The 18,255-nt window shown below is 40.2% G+C and overlaps 1 protein-coding gene across 1 annotated transcript in view; it reads right to left on the reverse strand.

Moving 5' to 3' along the window:
• Positions 1-18,255, reverse strand: part of ccdc178 (coiled-coil domain containing 178) — a 33,604-nt gene that overhangs the window by 4,427 nt on the left and 10,922 nt on the right. Inside the window, exons 12-17 of the mRNA XM_030767649.1 lie at positions 13,926-14,087; positions 13,285-13,398; positions 12,374-12,519; positions 10,830-10,989; positions 7,094-7,243; positions 1-135 (exon numbers count right to left, since the gene is read on the reverse strand). Coding sequence (XP_030623509.1) covers positions 1-135; positions 7,094-7,243; positions 10,830-10,989; positions 12,374-12,519; positions 13,285-13,398; positions 13,926-14,087 — 867 coding nt within the window. The remainder of the gene's footprint in view (positions 136-7,093; positions 7,244-10,829; positions 10,990-12,373; positions 12,520-13,284; positions 13,399-13,925; positions 14,088-18,255) is intronic.

Consider the following 18,255-nt stretch of genomic DNA (forward strand, 5'->3'; position numbering starts at 1 on the left):
CTGGAGGGCCCTCATTTTGTGGCTGTTCTCGTTAGAGAGGGCCTGGACCTGGGCCAGCTCCGCCTGACAGCAGGCGCTGCGGCGTCTGAAGTATTTCACCATGGCTTTGTGCATCCTCTTCTGCAACAAAGAAAGCTGGGAGGGGAAGAGAGAGAGACAGAGAGAGAGAGAGTGAAAGGGAAGGAGGGAGAGAGAGAGAGAGAGAGAGAGAGAGAGAGAGAGAGAGAGAGAGAGGGAGAGGGAGAGGGAGAGAGAGAGAGAGAGGGAGGAATTGGTAAGGCAGGAGAGGAAATTAATGGCAGTGTTCAAGAAGAATGATGGAGGGAAATAGAGAAAGCAGTCAATAGCCCATTCTGCAGTACACGGGCCTGACAGGAATTTCACAGTCTCCTGCTTTCCCTGCCCACTCATGTGCATTCATCAGCGACCAGTCACATCTGGCTGCTAGGATGGGGGGTTAATTTTCTGGGAATGCTTCAGCGGTTTTGTTCTCGCCGAGGCAAAACTCTGTGACTGCAAAGCTGATGAGTAAAATATTTCTACTTCACCCCAGTTTAACTTTATACCAATCCCCTCCAGACATATCTTACACATACACAAAGAGTCATGAACCCCCCGCCGAAACTAGAAATTATTCTGAGTCCGGTGGAAAGACATGCTGCTTGCTTTATTATTTGAGCACAGTTTCTGAGCAAAAGGGGGTTTCAATTCGAAGGGACGTGGCTGCTGTTTTTTCCCCTCTTTCTCCTTTTCGCCCCATCTCTCCTCCCCTCCTGTAAGCTTATCATTGCTCGGCAGTGTGTTCTCCAGAGCATGAAAAAACTAAAGAGAATTAGCTCAACCATCTACTGCGGAAGCAGAGAGAGAGAGAAAAAAACAGGAATTTTCCTCATAAGATACTCTGTTACAGCATTCGCATGCTTACCAATACAAGACTGCATATTAGACACAACATTTTTTGAATAATCTAATGAAATTTAGCTCCCACATTCACTACATATACTGAACAGATACTGGAGCCAGTGGACCCTGAGCAGAAGAATACTTTAACTCAGTGTGTTCCCTGAAGAAAGCAAAATCTATGGCCTGTCACAATGTATATCACAGTCAGCCGTAGGAGGACATACATATGACAACGCAAAACCAAAGTGTTGTACAAGAGACAAAACTCATGGTAGAAACATCTTAAATGGCACCCCAAACACAGGCCATATGTTCTGGCTTTACCACAGCATTTCACAACCACCTCGCACACACGCGCTAAATGAGACAGGAACTGCTCTGCTGTCATTTGGACATCTTAGAGCAAATGTAACACAATAACATGGTTATGATCATAACCATAAAAATAATGTAGCTCTGTATATTCCCTAAACCTTACATTCTTCAGTGACTCAACTTCAGTTTGGTCGACATTTAAATACCACGTGCATAAAGTACTGATGTTCTCCTAAAAATGTGAGAAATTAAGAAAGAAAAATGGATTGAGAATGGATCCTTTAATGTCACGTTCATTTATTTTGTTAGGTGAGGCTGTGAAAGAGGCTGCTCATGTTGTGGAAATGGACAGAAGATGTCCGACCTGGCCAAAAACTGCAGGACTACAGACAGACCTCCATTAACCTGGTGCAAGCACCACACACACACACACACACACACACACACACCACAGCCCAAACGACTGCTCTCCTCAATAAAGACCAACAAACAGATGGGATTGTCACCCCTAATGGGAGGGATAGTGAAGCAAAGTATACAACACATCTGAAAATTACAACATACCACAGAGCTGTGTTTTGGTACAGATATAACATAATCTGTAATCTCAGTGCTGCATTTTGGTACAGATATATCATAATCTATAATCTCAGTGCTGTGTTTTGCTACAGATATATCATAATAATCTATAATCTCAGTGCTGTGTGTTGGTACAGATATATCATAATAATCTATAATCTCAGTGCTGTATCTGAACTGTTGAACAGGTGACAGATGTAACCCATTTACTTGTTCTTGTTTTTTTTTTTCAATTTTATTTTAAGGGTGTCAGTTTTTGTGTGACTGTGAAATATTTACATCATGTTTAATGCATTGTAGCTCTGATACATCACTCCATTAATCCTGTGCACTGTTAGATAGGTGTGTCTGAGAGAGCCGGGCATAGCAGTGAAGGCTGTTTACTAACATTACCCTGGACAGAGTTTCGTGACCATTAAGATCCTCTCTCACTTTAGACATCACACTCTAATCCTGTTTTAGGATATTCACAACTATGGAACACTGCCTGTGTCATAGCACTGACTACACTACATGTTTTTGCAAAGTTGTGTGCATGGTTGGAACGAGACACAATGACTCACATGCCTTCATGATTCTGTTATGGACAGAGACACACAAACTATGTCAAAGTATATCTGTAGTCCATCACTCTACGGAGCCATAATCTTTATCTACCACTTCATAATGTTTTATTATCAAACATTCACATGGGAGCCAAAGAAACTCACTTAAAAACCCAGTCTTCAATTCTTCTAATAAACAACAAACTGTACGGGCTGGATGCGGAGAAAAAGAGAATCAGGCTTTGATCATGACCGTGGCAAATCCCATACACAGGATTTTAGTTTTGCATGCATTTCTCAGTTGATAACATTCATGTTCTCAGATGAGGAGTCGGTAGGAGCATTAGTCTTTTGGGGTAACAAACATTGCGTTTTACGTAAAGCAGATGTTTCCTTACAATATCCAATGCCATACTATACAGTTTGTGTAAATATTTTTTTAAATATAATATTTAAGGATGTAAGCACCCCCAGCTTCCACTACACATAGGTTCAAATAATCATCTACTCAAATTCAGACAAAGCTCAGTCACAAATGCAAATCACCAGCACTAATTGGACTAATTGAACTGCGCTGTAGGGAATCCAACATGTTTCACTGAGGTGGGAGTATGGATTACAGTGGCATAGAATATGTGAAGGTAAGTCTGTAACCACGATAGATGCCTGCTATCTATCAATCAAACATGCAAATGAGTATAGCCAGTCATCGGTTATGGTCTCCACACGAAGTCTGAGGAGATACAAGCCTGTCTGCACACTGCATGCAGCTATAGATTTTGCTGTGTGTGTGAGAGAGTGTAAAGTACATTTTATTGTATTATTTTACACATACAGCTCTGATAAAACACAGAGTATGATGCAAAGGCACTTCAGACTACAACATCATCAGAGACGTAAAGATTCTGTATAAATATTTGTGTACCCAGTTAAAACAGCACTTTACTCTACATTTGGTATTCATGGTTTACACCCCTGTGGCTAGAGGTCCAGAGATGTGTGACTGGCCATGTGTCCTCAGGGAGGGGTCCAGGGGTGTGTGACTGGCCATGTGTCCCCAGGGAGGGGTCTCAGTCACTGTATCTCTCTCTGCCCGTCACTGGGCAGTGACCGTCAGGTGCCCGTGCAGCTACAGATATCGTCATTCTGACAGCATTCTCCTCGAAGTGCGGTACGTGCATACCCATGTATGAGGGACTCATTCATACAGTCTGCCACAGGTGCTGTGTGTGAGGGGTGGATTTTCTAGCATTCACAGGTTAATGGGCCAGATGTCAGAGAAATGGGAATGGATCTGTGAAGGCCCTTTAATATACTGTCTAAATGAGAGCTTTATGTTTGACACCAGAAATCCTTTCAACTAGTCTGACAAAATCTGCTATGGGGAACAGTTTGTGTCAGACTGAACTTTGGAAGCTGTTCCACATGTTCCAGAAGGATAAACTACATTTTACAGTGCTTGCCCTTCCTCTCTCAGCTTCCTTTACTACCCCATGTGTAGGAAAAAGAACAAGAGAAAAAAAAAGTATCACACATATTAGAGCATATCTGTCACACCCCTACCACACTAGACTTATCTCATCAAGATTAGATCACTGCAGAACACCTCTCGCTGGGCTTCCCAGGTTAAACCACACACAAACTGCACAGAGTAGCTCTTCATGACACTACGCTACACTATCACTCCGTACAAGCTGCTCAACTTCTCTCCTTCACATTCAGCTTTGTGCACACTTAGAGAGTAAGAAAAATCATCATTACTTTAAATGAAGTATTATTCATTCATTTGCTGCACAGTTGGAGATGATGTTAAAGACACTTGTGCTGTGTCTGGGATGCACGGTTATCTCAGTGAGCTGCAGTCTGCACTGAGAGGCAGCACTCTGTAACAACACGTCTTTATGGTGAACACACACACACACACACATAACCATGTTCACAGGCAATACATATTCCCATGAGAGAGCAATAACACCACACCCCTGTCTGGTTTTGGTTTTTGAATATTTGTGTCATTAACACTTGTTGTTATCAGGTGACATTTAATTGAGTTTAAAGTACCTTTATAAGTACCATCTTTCCTGGGGGATATCATCATTACATGATCGGTAGCATACTGGAAAGCAAGTTGTAGATAATTTTGTAGTTCATTGCTGAATAGTCTTTAACAGCCTGTGATAATTCAGCGCACAGAGCTATACTGAATATCTACAAAGTCATAAACTAGTTTCACTGACTAGCTTGCTAATAGAGGTGACCTGGTTTGTAGCTTCCAACCACGTTTTTGCAGGTGACTAATTAGCCATTGCAAATTCCACAGTGGTTATGCTAACAGTTAATTAGGTGGACAGCCAACAACTGTGTCAAGATACATCTAAGTTATCAAATGGCAAAACATACAGATACAACTCAACATACCAGTGTTTAGTTTTCTTTCACAAAACATTTTAACATTGAATCCAATTTCTGAAAACACGTTTTTTTTACTGCCATCAAATAAGGACGTCATGTATTCTGCTGCCAGTGTCCAGGTACAGGGCACACCTACGACATTATATGGTGCATGGTGTGTACATAAAATAATAATAAATGAGAATTTGGTTTGTCTTTACAGAGACTGGTGTAACTATAAGTCTAGCCTTTTTTTTGGCTGCTGTTGCCAGTTTACTTGGACATTAGTGAAGTTGTTGTTGATTATTCACTTTGGAGGTGTGAAATTGTTTTACACTTACATGGTATTGTTTTTTTTGTTTTAGATAAATGTGTGTTATTTAGACGGAAGGAAGTAATAGTCACATTAATAGTCACATTACAGTAATAGTTTTATTGAAAGGGTATAAAAGCATTTGAAATCTTGAGTAATCTCTGTGATTCCTGAGTTTTACTGAGTCCTGAGTCATGTGAAATGGTACTGACAGTGTACTCATTCATTCTCACAGGTTATAGAATCAGTGGTCTTCAAAAAGGAAATAAAGCTATTTTACTCATTCTGCCACACATCAGTAAACTTAATAAGTATCAGAATGAGGGACAGTTAATAGTTGATTCTGTTGATCATGACCGATTCCACTTAAGACTTAAAACTAAAATTATCCCTCATTGAAGACATTTCCATGTATTAAACACCGCATTAGGTTTGAGGTATCACACAGTTAAATTAAAAGGAAAAATAAACCAATAAAAGTATGCCTCTGTTTTTTTCTTTAACTATCCATTGTCCACTCTGTCCATTCACGGTGACTTGTCCTGCTCCAGCAGGTCTTGACAAGTTAGAATCATCAAACAACAGTTTTGCCAATAAATTGTGTTTGAGACTTCATGTATGACAGTGAAAAAATTTGGCTAGAAAATAGAAGCAAATAGTCTTGGTTTTATCCAAAGAGTCACTTCGCAGTTTTTCAAATGAAACTATGCTTACCAGCATCTTTCTGTAGTTTTATCTCCACAGAAGCAGATTCTCCCTCATTAAATGGTCATCAAGTGTTAACTGTTCAGGCAAAATCAACAGAAACTCCACAACACCCAACACTCTTCACTCCACAACAGCAACACTCATCAAACCATAACAGCATCAATCCACAACGGCCGATAAACATCAATCCACAACTGCATCACTCATCACTCCACAACACCCAACACTCATCAAACCAAACAGCATCACTCATCACTCCACAACACCCAACACTCATCAAACCAAACAGCATCACTCATCACTCTACAACACCCTACACTCTTCACTCCACAACAGCAACACTCCACAACACCCTACACTCATCACTCCACAACAGCAACACTCCACAACACCCTACACTCATCACTCCACAAAACCCTACACTCATCACTCTCAAACAGCATGACTACAAAAAAACTAAAATTCTTTACTCCAAAATAGCAACACTTCACACAGGACCCACCAACCAAATTACTACACACGTACCTGACCTGTATCTTGCTCACAGCGGCAGGAACAAGCTCAATAAACGCTTGATTTACAGTTAATCTGTACATTACACAACATTTAAACCTTTTGTATTTTTTGTTAGCTTTTATTAGAATTAAAAAAAAAACATGAGTTGTATTTGAACAGGCTTCATTAACTTTATGGTTGTCCAACTGAACTGTCACCTGGTACACAGTATATTCATGAATGGACCGAAAATCCAGTCAGATGACACACAAAAGCGGTAGGATTGGGGATACTGTTGGTGGTACTAGGCAGTTTGTGTTTTGTTTTCACCATGAGCTTATTTGCAGGGGCAAATCTAATACCACGGACACTCTTCATGTCCCTTATCAGTACAAAATGCTAACAGTCTAAAGGTGACCACTCTGCATGTTGTCTGACCCTGTCCATTACAGTTCTCCTGTCATTTCTATGAAGTCAAAACCCAGCTCTACAGCCAAGAAATACATTAAGAGTAAAACCAACTTTTTAAAAGGCAACATTTGAACAGCTGGAAAGCAAACAGGCTTGTACATTTCACCTGGTAGCATATTCAACTGTTTGAACTAAACTATAAGTCTAGCTATACAGCAATTCATATTCAAAAGATATTTGTGGTTAGCTAGTCAATGGTAATGTGAATTTCCATTCTTAGATGAGTCAACCCTTAAACGTGACCTCAGTCCCGCCCTGTCTGAGAGTGAGTCCAGACCTTAAGAGCTTAAGACTTTCAGAACTGTCCCTGTATGTGAAAATTTGCTGTGAGACGGTGAAATTTGGCATGAGATGTGTGATTGTGTGGATTTACCTCTTTGTGATCATGTAAAGAGGCGTTTGCTCTGTTTCTCTGTTCGAACACACACACAGCCTCTCGCTTAGCCACCATCAGACTCCTCTGAAGCTCACTGTACTCCCGAGCTAATGCCACATTCTCCTGTAAGGTTGTCTGGAGAATAGTCTGGAACAGTTCAAAAAACAATATCAACACAGAATACTTACAAAGAAGATCCAGCAAGTGTGTGTGTGTTTTTGTTTGTTTGTTCGTTTTGCTTTTCATCCATAGTTGAGTTTGGTTGTGCTTGCATATTGTTGCACTGCTTTTCAGTATCTAGTGCATTTGACCACTCTGAATGGGAAAATCAAGAGGAAGTTTGTGTGTGAAAGCAGAAAGCTAACCAGTTTTAGCACCATTTTAAGGCCCTTCTTTACAGTCAGTTATTTGCCGACATGATCACTGTCGATTTTAAAGTGCAACAAAATTAAAAAGCTTTCTCTGAATAGGAGTTCCTGTCTGTTACAGCCAACAAATGTTCAGGCTATATACCAACTCACAACCAATCTTATACCATGCACAGCTTTACAGAGTCCTAACTCCTCTCCCATAATGCAGTCATAACCATTCCTGGCTTACATATCCCTAACTCCTCCCTCATAAAGCAGCCATAACCAATCAGCCATACAGGGTCCAAACTCTTCCCTCATAATGCAGTCATAACCAATCATGGCTTACAGAACTCTAACTCCTCCCTCTTAATACAGTCATAACCAGTCATGGCTTACAGATTCCTAACCCCTCCCTCAAAATATGAGCATTCACAGAATCTACACTGATTCACTGACATTACTGATATGTATGCTATAGTTATATAAAGTCACACAAAGAAGATAGTGTCTTTTATTATTTTAGGACTTGATTTATACACAAACCTAAAAAACAGCATTTCACATCTGGCCTTACATGGTTGAGTACTGCATGACTATCATGCAATACACTTTTATTTCTTCAATAGATTTTAAGCCTTTAGCTATTGAAAAACAAAGCTCTACTAAACATGAAAGGCACGTTCGTGCAATTAATACTTTCAGAAAATAAACCGACATGTTCATTAGTGACAGACAGGCTGCAGACAACTGACAGTTGAACACAGACAGACATGTTGAGAGAGACATGTCTGAACAAACAACTCGCAGTAGTTTTTGTCATGGATGAAATATGGCTGCACAACTAATGAAACAGCCAGTCAGTGTGGAGTAGACATGACAGTCTCCACTGAAACACAGGCCATGCATTGGTTGTCTCTTCAAACCCCAGTGTTTACAGTAGAAAGACACACACTATTCAGTCATCAACAGACTTGGGAATGTAGTTTGGGTGAAGAACCTAAGGTATAGAGATGTGGATCAGTGTTTGTGTGTGTGTGTGTGTGTGTGTGTGTTGTGTGCGCGTTCACTTGTACACATGAATTTGTGGGTGTCTACAAGCAGTAACAAACACATGAGCAGAACATGAGGAACCCCTCAGGATCTAAAGTATTCTGGGGAAGCATGTAAACAAATTATAATAAATAACTGTCCGATTTCCCTGCCTCTTCTCATCTCCACATCATTTTCAAACTATTGGATATGTGACTGAATGGCTAAACTCTACCTGTAGAAATAATGGAGGGTGTCTGCAGTAAAAGAGAGGAGCATTAACCTGATGAGTTTAACCCAGCTGAGAGAACGGCTGTAAACATGACAAATGCCTGCTATTGATTTAAGGCTTAATTACTCCATGCAGCACTGACAGAGCCCATCTGATGTTGTTGTGAAGTGTAAATGGAACAAATTACACTTCATTGCCCATAAGAAACTGATGGTGTTTGCACTTTGCATTGTTTACTTTCATTTTCCTTCTGCCATCAGCCTCCCGACAAACTAACTAAATGTGAGAAGCCAGGAATTGTGTCAAAAATAGTGTGGGTTAGAACTGCAAACATTAGCTGAGAGAGTGTGGGGACACTAACAGTTGGAAAAACACTGAATCACATCTCAGTCGTAATTTAGATGCATTACACATCAGCTGTAGCCATGTACATGTGGCTAGTTTGTTATAACATTGTGGCTTCTAGAGAGCATTTGGTTCTATTCAGACAGTGCTCAAACCCAGTAGCAGTGTTAGAGTTCATGACCTCTATCTGAACAGATAGTTTTATACCAATTACAGAAAAAATGGCATTTTTATCCAAGTGGTTTGTTTGCTGGTCTGTATCCAACTAAGAACAGGAAGGGTGTGGTGTAGGGGCCCTTGAGGTGGGACAGTTAGCCTCTGACATGTCCTTCCATAGACAGCTCGCTCTAGTCAGGATAAACACAGCACAGCGCTGGATGGATCTCCTGAGGGAAGATATTTGGGTGTGGTTATGCTGTTTCTTTCACAGATATAGCAGGATCAGTTATGTTAGCACTGACAGAGGAGGTGGTGTAAGGTGAACAAAGCCTCAGTGTGGATAAAGGTGTGAACAGACTGGTAGGAATGGAAATTTTTCCTTTCAGGAGCTGAAGTGTGACTCCATGGAATTTGATACTTGTTGCCACGTCTGTACCAGTATCACACAAATCAACAAAGAGAGAGAGAGAGAGAGAGAGAGAGAGAGAGATTCTTACCTCACAGTCTCAAGTGCCAGACTCCTAAAGCATTTAGTACCCATCCCATTTCAGCAAATCACAGTCTAATATTCACACATTCCCCTGGACTTTGACTAACACATGATCAGTCTGGGAAGGGCTGTAACAAAATCCTGCATTATCACACTACCCTACGGAATACTTTTACCAATCAATTAATTACTGTTGCTTTTATGATGCTAATAAACAGTCAGCACTCAGAGTACACACTGTGAGCAGTTTTTCTAAACCTGTAAACTTGGGTGTTTTCAGTGTGGGCTAGTGTTGCTGCTTCATTTGATTGTTTCCAGTGGAAAAGGCTCAAAACCTTTCTGCACTGCTGCATCTCATCCGGCTAATGGGAGTTCAGTCTATGAGGAAGACTTTTAATTCTCAAATTGTCTCGCACCAACAACTTGTTTAGAGTTGCTGCGCCCGAACGCATGGTGGATTAAGCTCCATTGCCTTTTCTTGTTTTGAACTAATGCATTCTTGATCACCGTTTAATGAAACTATATACCACATGGCGATTTCACATTAGATAAACCATGTGAGACAGTCATCAGGCGAGAGGCTCTGACTGGGACACTAATCCAGCCCCCTCTCTCTCTCCCAACTCTTCACGTTCCCCCTTCAAATGAACTGATCATTCAGAGGCTCCATATAATGCACTGCATTTTTTTCCTTCATGGCAATGAAACAAAATTTCCATATTTTATGAGCTACGATTTCTCATTGCAATAAAGTATCGCGTAACTGTGGGCAAAAAGGAGACGATGAAGAGGAAGAAGAAAGAAAGAGTTCTATGAGACCGTACTCAGGGAATGTATTTACATCAATACAAAATAATGGTTTATTCCCAACCATCTTCATGATATAACACATCAACCTTTGACACAACAAACAAACATGAGATCACAGCTTCTCAGGCATTGACTGAACCAAGTCCTGCACTAAAACACATAATGAACACAGATTCTCCATTTAGACTTTAGACTTTAGGTTAGTCTTGGTCCAGTCATCCAGGCTAAAAAGTAATAAACTGAACTGGGAGCAGTCCTGTTGATGGTCTTCTGTTTTAAGCTAATTGTACAGCTCAGGCAGAGTTTCCTGCTCACCTTTATCTCTTGTAGGGCATCCTGTCGTTGAGATAACAGTGTGATATGTGTCTCCTCACACTGTGCTGTCCTGCTCTTGCAGTGTGAGATGTCATTCATTAGGCTGTTTATGATCACGGACGCAGTTTTATGTTCGAACTCAACAGCATCTGACACACTCCTGAAAAAACATTATGGATAGAGATTTTTAGATACAATTTATAGATAAACAAAGACAGTTAAAAAGAGATGTGGCCTCTTTCCAAATCCCACTTTTAAATCGTGGTTATGTGGTTCAGTTGTTAACTTAACACACTGAATGCTCTACATGCTTAGCTTGTCCACATATTTAAATTCATGTCCAAATGGACAGTTTCCCTCTGGATCCCAAACATTTCAGCTTTCGCCCAGTTTGGATGCAGCTCATCTGATTGATCGGGCACTGAAGTTTCGGATATGCCAGAGCTGTCTAAGAGCAGGCCTCTGGTGTGATGGCGAAAAGAGGTGATATAATGCAGGTGGTGTATGATCGGACCTAGTACTAGTACGGCATTGTCCTAGTACAGAGGGGTATAAGACTCTTGTGGCTGGCACTGCTAGCTCAGGAATAAAATCTGGAATGTGATGAACATTTGACCAGCAGAGGGTAGCCATAATGACAGCTCTCCACACTCAATTTCCTTAAGCCACACGAAAACCTGCTTTAATGGTAAAGGTGATGAGGGTATTTTTTTTAAACAGCAAGTCAAATGGCAGCGTTGAGTTTTTTTAGACAGCTGGTTTATTGGCAGCATTGAGTGAATGGTATGAGTGACTCCGTGTTCACAGCGTCTGTGTTCGTAATGTGACTGCAATGAATTATTGAACTGTTGGTTAAGCTTTTGTGTATTGGGCAGTCATATTGTTAATGCAATCATTTACTGATCACTTGAAACCATGACTGCTTTTGGGCATATTGTATAATTATTGGTAGTATAAACCAACGGTTTTATCAAATTTAAATAAAACTGTAAGATGGTTGATTCTTAGCACAATAACATCTTCACTGGGTTGGACTTGGAATGAGTTGGGTGTGTGAGGGATTACACTTCTCCCTATGAAAATCCTGTCCAGAACCACGATATGAAACTCATCCTTCGTGAAGCAGTTCAGACAGGCACACTCAAATTTGGCAAATCGCCATGGTAACTAATGACATGATTTTTAAAGGGAAAAACATGGTTAGGCTTGTTGGCCAAGTCACATCACTACTGCTTTCACCACAATCCAGTGGTAACAGCACTTTCTGCTTGCTTTGTGGAGACCATGGTCTCATGATAAATTAGCAGTAGCAGATTTGACCTTCACACACCAAAGATATTTTGTATCAAACAATCAAGATTTGCCATCACTGGACCACAGCACTGAATATAAGATACACACACACCCTGTGGGCCTACTTAATATGGAACTATTGAAACCAGAAGACTACTGCATTAGACACTGGAATGCTGGCATGTTGGCTTAGCAGGGGGTACATGTTGACTTCTTACTTAACATGGAGCAAAGGACGAAAACACTCTTACTGTAGTCCATCAATAATGTCTGGCATTGTCGTTCCCATTTTTTCCATTTCATCTGATTCTTGTCTGCACACTGTGTATTTCACTCTGAGTTCTTCAATGTTGCTCAGAGTGTTCTGGAGTCTTGTTGAGACAATGTTGTGTGATTCCTGATGAAAAAAACATCAGCTAGTCTGACAACACATTCAGGCTTTCTGTTCCATTAGGCCAGTACAGATGACAGGACTCTGCATGACATTTCATTCTGTACACCGCTGTTCTGCCACCAGAAAACACACTGCTCTATGACTACTCTCTTGTGCCAACACAGTACAACTGCACAGTTAAGTCCATGGATTGGCCATATTGTTTTCCATTAACCAATCACTGGTTATGTGTCTATTTTTAAATCATTTTAAATAGTAAATCCATACGGAACAGTAGAGTGCTCCCTACTTTCAGTAAACTGTCTGCCATATGAAAACTGTTGCTGTAGGGTTTCACTACAGATTTATTCACAGTTTCACAGCCTAGACCAAAAAATGAATGTACTAATCAGAGGTGCTGCATTTCATGGGGACAAATCAAATAATTTTTAGGTTTTATACTTTTTTCAAGGTGAATCAGTTGAATGGATTTTCAATGAAAATTCCTGAGTGTGATTTCCTTCCATGCTATTTGACAGATATGAGATCTGGTGTGTGAGATGAGTAGAGAGGTACTCTCCAACATCTCTTCAACAACTATTAATGTAGCAACATTTCACACATGCACATATACAACTACACATCCTGTAATTTACTTTCCCTTGTCTAGGAACATCCCAGCAATGTTAAACACACAATAGCAATGTAAAACCACCTCTCCAACATTAATATAGCAACATTTTATGCACAAACAGCACTGTGTAAAAGACATAGCTTTTTTCATTTCACCTTCATTGCATTTAGATGCTCAGTAGAAGAGTTCTTCTTCCTTTCCAGTTCAGCAGATATAGCTTTGTGTGCAGACAGAATGTCATTTAGTTTGGCCTTCAAATTTTCAATTTTCTACAAAGGATAAGAAACAGTCAAATCTAGTAGATCTAGGTAGGTGTTATTCAGTATCAGTATTCAGTATCATAAGCATTAATGGTAGCACAAACACAGAGTGACAAACTTCAAACAAGCTTATATTTACAATTCCAAATCCATCATATCAGAAAAAAACACTGAGGAACTTTTAGACTTTAAAATCCTGAGGGGCAATGTTCTACGTCTCTGAGGAGACTGGACACAGGGAGTGAGAGCTTGTTTAATGACAACATTGACAAAAATCAGTTTTTGCGATGTGTCAAGCAGTGGTAATGATTCAGTATAACAAAAGCTATGTATTTGTAAGTGAACAATTCTTTATTTGTAATTCAGCGCTTTTTTTCTGTGAAACACATAACAAACTTTGCATGGACTGAAAGTAACAGTGATCAGTTCAAGGCAAACAAAACAAAATATGGAATTCGTCAAAGAGAGTCAATATCTTTTAAAAACAACAACAACAACAACAAAACATATGTATAATATCCAGGTTGAGCACATACCTCTGATTTTTCAGTGTATATCTGTTGTAGTTTTGCAATTTCTGTTTCCATCTGGGCTGTTACAGAGGAAGCCCCTTCAAACTCTTTTTGCAGTTTGCTTTCTGCCTCCTCAACGATTGCTTTTTGACGATTGAAATCTGTTGTCATTATATCTATTTTACCCTGCAGACACATAGAAAACACAGTACAGGTCACAGAGCTGTCAAATCTGAGTACCCCAGGTTTGTAGAACAATCCAATACACAAAAATAATGAGGGTTTAGAGGCCAAGCCATATCGAACACAGAGACTACATTTAAGAACATTTTTAAAGTCTTAAACAGCAGTGTGCCACCTTACCCACATCCATATGTTTTTAACATTTCTATATTGTCTCTATTGACCTCTCTATAAACAACATCACAACCTGCTCAAGCAGTACATCAGTATACACAGGGACACCAAATGAACTCAGACTCTGAATGAACGAAACCACAGTTACCAAGGTAGCTAGACCAATGAGCCATATTCATTTAAATACTAATTACCATCATGTGTCAGACACAAAAAAGACATAAATGAGCAAGTTTGTTAATCCAGATGAGAGATCTGACAGGGTTTGAAAGAGGCCAGATAGCTGATGTTCCAATCACAGATCCATCTGCCACAAAACCTGTAAAATGGGTTACAGTGACAAGGGGAAAGGTGTTGAAGACACTGACAGCCTATGCTAAACAAGAGTAAATAGCATAAGAAAAGTCACTAGTGTAGAACATACAATAAAAACTATAAACAGCAGCCACAGCCCCAGTACACTCTGAGCTGCAGATCTAAGCTGATATTTACAGACAAGCAACTGCTCCAACACCTCCTGTAACCATGACCAATGCACAGAAGCACAAACAATATTGTAATGTGCACAAAACCTTCACCTGCCAACTGTGTAAAAAACATTTGGTCTGATCAATCATATGTTATGGTGTGGGATGTTTTTTCATGGAAGTCATTCAGCCTGATTATTGTGAAAGAGCCAAAGAATAGGCCTACAAAGCCATTTTAGGTGTTTCTCTAGTGCTATGCTAATGCAAAACTTGTCTGATGTGGTTTTGGAGCCAAGGGAGTGGTATGGATCAGAGAACTCACTATTCATGTCTTTGATATCGTCAGAAATACAGAGTAACTGTTTTATAAAAGTAATAAAGTCCTCATGGTTGTAGTGTAGTCTTACTATAGACATATCTGTTAGCAATTCTTAAAGGAACAAAGTGATTGTCTCTGTTGAGAATGTTAAGCTTCTAAAATTTCTCTCTGAGTTAGCGTGATCTAATGAGGCTCTATCTACCAACTCTCAGAAGTGCTGTTGTTTATCTGTCTGCGATAATGGCATCGTTAGATCTACTGATGCCACAAACCTCATGATTCTCCCCTAAACCAAACCAACCCACGGTACACAGCCGTGCCCCAGGAACTTCCCAAAATACCCACTCTCCATGACCTTGAACCTCCATCCCTGCTGTGATCTTCAAAAATGAAGGTCTCCTCAAGATTACCTCATCTTTACATTTTAGAAAGGATGATTGATCAGACCAAATGGGGCATTGTCACCGATTTTAAATACATGAGCGACAAATCCATCACTTAACATTCACAAGATATGGTTCATACAACTGCCCAAATCACCAACCTGCAGTCACAGTGTAGGTTTCCCAAGGACAGGAGGACAGTGCATAACATTTCAGCCAGCAACATCCAGACCTGTCTTAGCCTTTGGGAAACTCTCAAAAGCATTCAGTATTATGAACAGAGGCCTGTTGTGCGATGTGCTGAAGAAGTGCAACTGTCCGTTTAAAGTTATTAAAGTCAACCAACAGTGTCACAGTGGCCTGATGGCTCAAGTGGTAGAGGGCAAGAAATGTGAACCCTATCGCCAACAAACTTGGGTCAGGAACAACTGTGTACCGGACCTGGTACTCCAGATATCTTCCTTGTTTTGATTTTGACTGTTGTGGCCTGTAAAGCCCTTTGAGACTGTACAGTGATATTGGGCTCTAAATAAATTTGAAACTTGTATATGTGACCACACTGAAGTGGACAAGGATAGAGAACCATGCAATAAAGATCTCAGACACGACGGCAAGATATTCAACGTCACGTGGCAGCAAGCTACCACCAAGTCGAGCTCAGAGTAGAGCAATGAGGTCCAGTGTGTCGAGTTCAGAGTAGAGCACTGAGGTCCAGGGTGCCTGGTTCAGAGTAGAGCACTGAGGTCCAGTGTACCGTTGACTGTACCCTGGTGGCTCCACTTCAGACATCTTGCAAACCATCCTCACTGCAACAGTTATACATAGAATGGCTCTACCTGAAAGCTACCAGAAACACTTAAGTCATCTTTAAGGAACTTCAGAACCATCATAACCACCATAAAGCATGCATCAGGCAAGGAGTTCTCTAAAATAACAACTTCAGCATGCAGACAAAAGGATCTGGAAACCCTCCATATCAAATGCCTCAGGAGAACCATCCATATCTTTTGATAGAGCAGTATACCAAAGTCAGAAATCACGTCTTTTGTGTGCAATCACAGGTGTGTGCATCCTCATGCTTTTGCATAACATCACATCTTTTTGATTGCTAGGGCATAGACAAAAAGCCCACCTCCTCCGTTTGACTGACTATCTGACATGAGGCCCACCTCCTCCATTTGACAGGTTATTTGACCTGAAGCCCACCTCCTCCATTTGATAGGTTATCTGATCTAAACCCCACCTCCTCTGTTTGATAGGCTATCTGATCCATAGGTGGCATTACTGAGCATTTCACTCCACCAGAGATACTAGATTAAAACATAGTAGAAGACGACAGTAGGCACTCTCAAACATTGCACCCAGTGCAGCTGCCTGACAGGTTTTGTCTTTTGGACTGCTGCTACAGCCTTTGCATATCACATGTTGAGAAATGACCAACCAGTGCCAGCGTTCCTTTTCTCCCATATTTTTACCAAAAGTTGTGACTTACAACAAAACAGAAGAAAGCAGCACTGTTTCTGCCATAATGGTGGGGCACTTTAAGATGTAACATGTATGAAGTTCCTGGAGGCTTTCTTGATCAATATAAAACAAGGAGAATACTTTTGACGACATTCAGTCAAAATATCATATGATTCCTTTCAAAGTTAGGAACTTTACAAATGTTAGGAAGTTACCTTCCTCTTATGACATGTCCAATTTCTTCTTTGGAAGGCCAAAGCCCCACTGGTTTCCTCACTGTTAACTGTGAGTCATAAAGTATGAAATTGTCTGTGCTCTCCCTCTTCCATCCTCAGAGTGAATACTCCAGATCATGAGTTTGAAGTCAGGAGAATGACAGCATGGAGCATAGAAGAAGGATAACTGAGCTGTAGCCATTCATGGTTAAGTTGATAATTCTTGTGCAACATCACAAAGAACGTTATGATTTAACCAATAAAAATTCAAAATGTAACAGAGGTCTTATTACGTTAGAAAAAAAAAATCAGATTGCTTGATACTGGCAACTGGCTAGCTTGACACGTTGTTACATTGTGCTTACCTGTCACCCTAACATGGAGACTTATCATCCTGCTATGTAAAATTCCTTTCATACACACTAGCTACACAATGCAATGAAAACTGGTGTGTGTATCTGCCTTCACTCAGTTTTGTTTGTTGGCCTATGAATCTGTATACCTATGCAGCTGGTGTTCCTGTGCTGTTGGGCTAATATATCTACATGAAACCAAATGAATCCCAGTTTGACATCCAGAGGATCTTCACAGTGAATATCAAACTAATGAAAACAAAGTGTATTCTGGATACAGTTTGAGCATATTCAGTGCCTTAGATGCCCTTGTATTTTAATGCTTCTTAAAAATTCTCTGTGACTAGGCAAGCACATCACAATATTTCCACTGATGAGGCTAATGTCTTGCTGTGGCAGGCCATCATGCCAAGCTCTCTGAAATGTCTACAGAAGAGGATAACATAGTACAGCCAGGTAGATTGGCTTAGGTAAAATAACTTAGGTATAATGAAATAATTAATAATGATATGCCAGTAATGTTACTTAGGCTAGACACGGATATTACCATATGTTATGATCTAATTCCTTTCAGTTCAGTTTCACTGAAAAACTGGACTGAATTTAGCCTACAACCGATGTAACCTTTACACTAAATTAAATTCAATTATAAGTGACTATATTACATTATGTGTTTTGTGAAATTATTGCTTTGCTGGGAAGTGTTGCTTTCTTTTCCACATGAAAACAATTGTCAACTATTTAAAGGCTTTTTATGTAGTGTTTGCCAGCTTTAACAGACAGAGGAAGCACAGAA

The sequence above is a fragment of the Chanos chanos genome, chromosome 3, assembly GCF_902362185.1.
Source record: "Chanos chanos chromosome 3, fChaCha1.1, whole genome shotgun sequence".
Taxonomy (NCBI): Eukaryota; Metazoa; Chordata; class Actinopteri; order Gonorynchiformes; family Chanidae; genus Chanos; species Chanos chanos.